The 7,647-nt window shown below is 40.7% G+C and overlaps 1 protein-coding gene across 1 annotated transcript; it reads right to left on the minus strand.

Annotated features, from left to right (window-relative positions):
* Nucleotides 1–3,975: 3,975 nt before the first annotated feature.
* Nucleotides 3,976–6,594, minus strand: LOC149455780 (serine/threonine-protein kinase SBK1-like). The gene is made up of 3 exons (XM_089685866.1): nt 6,477–6,594; nt 5,424–5,626; nt 3,976–4,677 (listed from the first exon to the last, which is right to left on the minus strand). Exons 1-3 carry the CDS (start codon nt 6,592–6,594, stop codon nt 3,976–3,978), a joined length of 1,023 nt encoding a protein of 340 aa, XP_089541992.1.
* Nucleotides 6,595–7,647: the final 1,053 nt, after the last annotated feature.

Here is a 7,647-nt window from a genome sequence, read left to right on the forward strand (position 1 = left end):
TAACACACTGAAATACATCAACAAGCTAGGTTTGTTTTTTGAATATGGGCTCATTTGTAATGTCTGTGCTATCAGTATCAGTGAGCACCATTGGGGATCAGTGTGCCTGGTTAGAGCCAAACTCAGCCCCGATGTTTGGTGTGTGTAACATGTGTGTAACATGTAACCAAAGACAAACCTTTTTCTCTGGATCATACAGTACAGGACACGGGACTTGTATTCATAGACCATGAGATCTATTTTGGGCAGCCTCAGGTCAGGGGTTGTTTACAAGAATGCCAACTGTCAGTGGTGAGGGGTGAGGGGTTAGATCCACTGTCATATTTGTATTGCTGGCTGTATCCCCATTAGAGAAATGGACTCTCTCTCATGATTTCCATAAAGAGAGATTCATAGAAAATGTTTCATCCCAACTCTTATCATTGCCCACAGCAACCAATCAGCTTGCAGCTTTTATTTTTCCCCACACAGGTTAGAAAATGGAAATGTAAAGGCTAATTGGCTGTGCTCCAGTGAAGACTAATTAATCCCCCCCCCCCCCCCCCGTATGTCACAATTCTGAGATATTGACCAATTAACAGATGGAAGGAAATACATCATTTTTAGTGGAAATGTTGGCACATTTTCCATGTGCCAAGTCAACCAAATTCTGTATGCCTATTTAATTAGCGCTTGCTGTGACAACATCATAAAAGTGATTCCTGCCATTTTATTACTTGCTCTTGTGGGGGTGTTGGGGCGCCAGATCCAAGCATGCTTATGTTGGCGCACGGGAACGGTCACTGAAGTATAGCACTTGTCATGTGATTTGGCGCAGCTGGTGCAACACCACATAGAACTTGTCTTATACCATTCCACAATTTAGAGCACGGAATATGCAGCAATATTCTCACCACAAAACCGGCGTATTTCCCTTTTTTTTGTAGTTCTCCCGGTGTGACCCCCTTGAAGATATTGTCTTTGTGGGGGCCAGTGTTTTATCTGAGTGCGACATGCCTGCCCCAGACCATCCAGATGTCTGTGTAATGTCCTGTTATGTAATCAGCCTGTCCTTTTTTTATCTATGTAACCAAGCAACAGGAGATGCCTGAGATCTCTGGATAGGGGGGCTTGGGGGGATTACAGTACAGTGGCTTGTCAGGGCCCAGGAATGGGGTTGTGAAAGGAGACCTGTGGGGGTACACAGGTGTGAACAGCACAGTGACCTGTCAGGGTTCAGGGATTGGGGTGTGAGGGGAGAGCTCTGGGGATACATGGGGTATAGTACAGTGACCTGTGGGACTCACAGATCAGGGGGCAGAACTATATGGGTACAGGGGTGTAAAGTACAGTGACCCTATCGGGGCACTAGTTCTAGTGACACCCCATTTTTTCATCACTTTGAGAGAGTTTCTCTCACTTCGGGTATTGGCTATGGGACAGGAAGTGAAGGGAAATCTCCCTATGGGACACAAATGGCAGAAAAACAACCTGACAGGTGTTCTAACCTTCCCTTACTCTATCTAAAGTGAAAAAAGAAAGTTTTGTCTTAGATTTACTTTAAGGGCTCATTCACATGGGCACTCAGCTCCATACAGCAAGAAGAGGCATTTCTTAGGTTTCCTGCCCCAGTGCTGCGCTGTGTGCAGGCACCCCATACAAAGTGAATGGCCACACATTGGCTGTATGGACTTGCGCAGTTTGACAGGTATGAAGGGCCAGGTGCAGCTCCTGTGCGTCCGGGTGCGTTCACCTTTCAAACTTGGCTGTGCTGGTGAGTCCATACAGCAAACAGCTCAGAACTAGTACATAAAGTAAACAGATGTTACTTGACGAGCGCCTATGTGATTGAGCCCCAAGGTTTACAGTCTTTTCTAGTATATGATGACCCCTCACAGTGCATGTTATGAAGGAAGTAGAGAATCTACTCAGTGGCCCTGCATTGTATGCAGTAAAAAGAAGCTGAGGGGATAAAGGCCGGTGCGAGTATCCTGCGACCCAGGTTGTGGTTTAGAGGACCTTTGGTTAAGTGGGGGTCTTTGTTCAGTCTTCATACGTAGATTTAGGAGACGTTATGGCGGTCAGTTACACTTTCACTGTATTGCTTATATTTGCGGTGACTTGTGTTCTACATGCTGGTTCGATGTATAACCTTCCCAGTGAGGATAAAGGCCTAGTTCACCTTTACCAAAAAAACTAGCTATGTAGATCAAAACAAAGTGTTCAGCTCTGACTAAAGTGAAATAATACCCTTGCTATAGATGTGGGCCATTTATGTACCTTATCTGCACGGGCATGTTTTTTTTGGTAAATGTGAAGTAACCCTTTAATGACTTGGAATATGCTGGATCTTCACGTAGGTTGCCATTTGACCCTAGGCCAGGCATGGTGTGGTATGGGCTGGTTACCTTTTCCAGAAAATAGCCGGTGCAGTCTGGGGGCTCCAGCCCATATTAAAAAAAACTGCAGCTTTGTAAAATGTTCATTCATGTTATTGTCATATTCTTCTCATACTTATGGACTATGGTTTAAGTCTATATGGACATTTTGTTACTGTTTTTGAAAAATTTCTACTAACCTTTATGTATATTTGAGGAGTTTTTTTTTCACATTGAGATTTGACCTATCCTCAACCTCGATCACTCTTCAGAGGTGTGAGGGTCTTCATAGGGCTCATGGATAATGCATGACATTTTAGGTTAATTTGACCACATATAATGGTTTCTTACACGTATTTATGATTACTGCACTCAGTTTATTCAATTAATTTTTTTCAAATTTTGATCGCCCTTCAGAGGGGTGAGGGTCTTCATAGGGCATATGTATGTAATTATTTAGTGTTTTATTTTCAATTTTTGATCGCTTTTTAGAGGTGCAAAGGTTTCTATAGTGCTCACAAAGTTTTAAGGGTTCACCTAGCACAGTATCCATTTGAATTGGTCTTTTAAGAGACTATATCCTCATATACTTGCAGCTTTGTGACTTCAGTTGATTGGGGATTTGCGCAGTTTACATAAATAATGTATTGTCAACGTTAAAGTGTTACTAAACCCCAGACCCTGCATTCACTATATACGGTCTCCCACAGTACACTAAACATGGAAATCCAATTATTTTAGTAAATATAAACTGCTCATCAGCAGTTAGAGCAGTCTTGTGACTTCTATCAGTGTCCAGCTGAGCACTGATTAAAGCTTGTAGGAGGAGTTTTGCATTTTGCTTTAGGAGGATGCAGAACCCCTGACCTCTGTCTGGACAGTGCTGATTGGCCCTGTTAATCACATGCACTCTCCTAAGAAAAAAAAAAGAACCCTAGTAATACATACCAAACTGAGCATGTGCAGAGTGACTCCGCACAATGTCTTAAGAGGGGGACACTGAAAGAAGGAGAGGATCAGAGAAATCAGGATCAAACTACATTTTTACACAATGCAGAGGATTAACCCCGTAGGTTCCACAGGGAGTATAACAAGCATGCTTTACTGCATATACAGACTGATTTTACTGTTGTGGGTTTTGTAACACTTTTTCAATCTGTGTTGAAGGAGAAATAAGAGGCAGAGCAAAAATAGATGAATTACACGATACAAAAGGTATAACCAGTACTTAGAATTTATTGCATTCTATACCTGGTGCAGTGATTGCATTGACACTATAGATACAAACGCATGGAGACGGCAACATGAATTGTAGTTGAGGTAGTTGCTTTTCAAAGAGGTAGTGATGAGGCCCGGTGACATCACGGTGCAAAGTCCACATCTCAGAAAAACCTTTGAAATAGTCACAAGGTAAATGCTTGTCCCTGCTCCTTCTATCTCACCACTTCAGTAATATTTTTGAGATGACGGTGATGGTTTGAGCTGGGCAGAGAAGCTCTGCAACTATTCTCCTCCTTTTAGGACAATAATTGGGGTCCGTTTAGACTTCAACTTCAGAGCTTAGGTACTGCTGGTCTCTTTCAAAAGAAGCACTGCTGAGATTTTAACTGCAGCAAATTCAAGAGCCGGAATAATTGATCACAATGTATTCAATGTCACCGTGATTTTCTATTATAATTATTTCCTCTTCACTCTCCAGCACAATGACTTCTACCTCACTGTCCTTTGCTGCAATATCCTCCTCTTCCTTCTGCTCCACAAGATCCATGGTTTCTTGGGTGGCAACTTCAAAGTTCCAAGGAAAATGAAGAAAATCTAGAACAACTCTGACTTGGTTCCTGCAGCTGGGGTCTTGGGCAAGAAGTATGTGAAATAAATCTTGAGCCCTCCTGCTGACATTCTCCCAACCACTTGGTGGTGGAACATGGTCAGAGTTGTTCTGCCAGTAAATAAACCTTTGAAACCATAGATCTTGAGCTGAAGCTGTTTCCCATGGATAGTTTCCAGTGAGAAGAACATACAATACAATACCAAGGGCCCAGATGTCAACACTAGGATCCACCACAATTGACTCCCTGTGCTCCAGTTCACAAAGTTCCGGGGACATGAATGTGTTGAGGGGTGCCATTGATGGAACAACTGTACCGGCAAACTGAGTCAGTCCAAAGTCACTTAATTTCACATTATGACATCTCTTGTCCATAAGTAAAATATTGTCCGGCTTTAGGTCCCTATGCACCAGGTTTTTGCTGTGCATATATTCAAGAGCCTGGGTAAGCTGTAGTGCACACCGTTTGACCAGCTTTTCTGGAATTCCCATCTGGAAAAGTTAAAACAATTAATTATATGATATTTGGCTTTAAAATAACACTATTTTACTAAAAAATAATATTCAATAATATCAAATTCAATACAACGTTGGTTACTTTTTAAATCTGCAGATGGAATTCTATGTGAACATCAGTGCAACCGATCTCCAACTACTTCAGCAATAATTGGGCAATGAAGGAAATATGGGAGGTCTAACTGGTTTTAAATTTTACCTCTGGCTTAAACACCAGACTAACCTTTAATATAGAATGGTGAAGGATCACAACCTGTATCGTGATTGTTATCTGTGTGCCCACTAGGAAGGGAGGTGGGGAAGGAGGGATGTAATCTCTATTTTTGTCTTTCTGCTTTTAAAGACAAAATTAATGGCGAATGCAAATTTTACAGTTGTCACAGAACAAGAGATGAGGGGAAATCATCCAATGGGGACAACTGTTTAAGAGGGGAATTCCCCTAACGTTGTAGACTTCCTACTACCTCCTGTTCCAACTTCTTGATTGGATTAAGGAAAATCTTGCCCAGATGGTGCAGAGAAAATAGCTGACTGGGGATTTTAGCCCTTCCTTAGTTCTCTCCAACCAGGCCAACAATATTTGGTATAAATGCATGCAATATATAGAAAGTATCATCCATGACAAAACACCAGTTTCTATTAATCTCCAGGATCCCTAGGACAAATTTATAGAATTAGCAAGCAAATGCTAAAGTGTCAGCTACTTCATTAGCTTTACTTACCCCTGGCTGGATGATGGAGTGAAGAGATCCAGCAGGTGCCAATTCCTGGCTGATCATGTAACAGTCTGAGTTTTCCAGAATTCTCGAATGGGTAGATATTATGCCCTCGTGTCCAGTAACAAAGAGTGACATGCAAACTTCATGAAGAAAGGCCTCTAGTCTGGTTCGCTCCTTTTTTACCTTTTTTAGGGCAACAAGGCTACCTGTTAAAGAGGAGGGAAAAAAAGTTGATTACAATAAGACTTGGACATCTAAAACTCTGGGTGATGTCCAATACTTGAGCCCATTCATTTTACATAGACTGGATGCTTTTCTTCAAAATGTAGCCGTCTTCTCTAGGCCCTCGCTAGCAGTGAGATATGTAGCTGCCCATGCAGCTAGATCTATTGTCCCTTCCCATCTAAATGCCAAGTGTCTAGGTTGTGCATAGTGGACCATCAGTTTATAGTCAAATCTGTTACATACTTAGCTGCCTATGACCCACTATAACTGTGTGTGATCATCATGAATCTGTCATGAGAGAAAAAGGAAGCCTGCTTTTGGTGAGCTCTTCTTCAAATTGCCAATTACCTGGCTGCCATATTGAATCTACCCAATTGAATTTATAGAATCCCTGACCTGGAACCTGTATGCAAATATGTACTTTTGTAAAATATCAAGGCTTGCTCTGTGGCATAACAACCAGTAGCTAGCACTTTCAGGAGGAGTTCAAAAAATGTGGCCTTCATGTTTTACTCATGGCAGGTTGTTAAAGATATGCAAAAGGACCAACTCAAGAAATTGATAACAGGTGGAAAGGCTTTTGTTTTCTGTAGGAACAATGCCAGCTGCCTGAATGGGATTTTGCACTGTTCAACCAGTTTTTATATTTTGTTAGTGCTGAATTAGATCTTTGTGCATCATGGTCTTTTCCCCAAATTTATGCAACAAAACCCCTACCTCTAATAAGGTCATTTAATCAGTAAAGATGCTAATGTTTGTGCTATCTGTTCTAGATGTTCAAATGGTCTGCAAATTAGAAATTTTTTTGTAATTATTTAAGAATTCACTTACCCAGTTCCCTGTCAACAGCCATCACAACTTCTCCATAACTACCCTCGCCAAGATGTCCCAGGATTTCGTATCGCTCTTCTCCAATTGTTTCATTCTCACAAGTTAGGTGGGCTGCCATTGTGAATATAGCAATATCAGATGTTCTGTGCAGAAATCGGTATCCAAAAGATCTTGAGGACCCTAAGAAGATATGTGAGGTCCACAAACTATCTTTTGTCTTTTTATAGAGAAGTTGAGCCAGGATTCAAGCCAGGAAACCACAAACCTTCATTAGAATGCAAATTGAGGCATCACTTGAACTTAACCAATCAAGGTGATTCCTTTCTGTTTGTGTCTACAGGTTCAGGTCACAAGAGGTAGTAGGGAGTGGGCATGTCTTTATTGTCCCAGGTTTTAGATTGCTAATGTTGAAATTTGGGCCTCTGAGGAAATTTGACATGTTCAAATTAAAACTTGGCGAGATTAGCTCTATGCAAACTGGTGTTGTAGAGGATGTCAACTATTGGTTGGAAATGACCAATTCTCACTACTCTGGTCTTGGTATTAAATATCTTCTGTTCCAATGATTTATTGGAACTTTTAATTTCTTTAAAGTTTCATAAACCATTTTATGACTATAGTGTCACTCCTAATATAGTGTACTACAGAAATCTAAGTAATATCTTGGTCAGAGCTCCAATTAGCCTGTGTACTGCTGGTTTGTTGGGTTGTACAGGGTTTTTATGCTAAACCTTGATATTCTAACAAAAGGTTATTCAAATATATATCTGAATGATTAGGCTTCTACTGATTAGTATCAACACCTCATCCCTACTACAGAACATTTACTAACCATCACACATTTTATAATTTTTATTTTAATGCAATGCTTGAACAAAAATGTACAAATCTAAATAACAAAGTATTGTTCAATGGTGTGTAACAAATATATTAAATAAAATGATCTCCTATACAGTGAGGGAGCCTTGCTCAGTTCTGTAATACTAGAAGTTTTTTTTTTCTTTTTTTAAAATAGAGCAAAACTATTTGGGGGGGGGGGGGAGGGGGATAGAGTAAGGCTACCTTCACTTGTATGCAGGTTGAGTTTCTCCATTGCATTTTGTGTTTTTTGCACCTGTGTTTTTGATGCAATTTTGTTTTATTTTTCTTGTAGCTAGGCAGATTTAAAACT

The sequence above is a fragment of the Staurois parvus genome, unplaced genomic scaffold (assembly GCF_062004578.1).
Source record: "Staurois parvus isolate SC_StPar_1 unplaced genomic scaffold, SC_StPar_1.0 ptg000388l, whole genome shotgun sequence".
Classification (NCBI taxonomy): domain Eukaryota; kingdom Metazoa; phylum Chordata; class Amphibia; order Anura; family Ranidae; genus Staurois; species Staurois parvus.

Coding starts and splice junctions, on each gene's coding strand:
- LOC149455780 (XM_089685866.1), bottom strand. CDS start 6,594: ATGGCAGCCCACCTAACTTGTGAGAATGAAACAATTGGAGAAGAGCGA. Junction 5,627..6,476: donor GGCTGTTGACAGGGAACTGG/GTAAGTGAATTC, acceptor CCTCTTTAACAG/GTAGCCTTGTTGCCCTAAAA. Junction 4,678..5,423: donor ACTCCATCATCCAGCCAGGG/GTAAGTAAAGCT, acceptor TAACTTTTCCAG/ATGGGAATTCCAGAAAAGCT.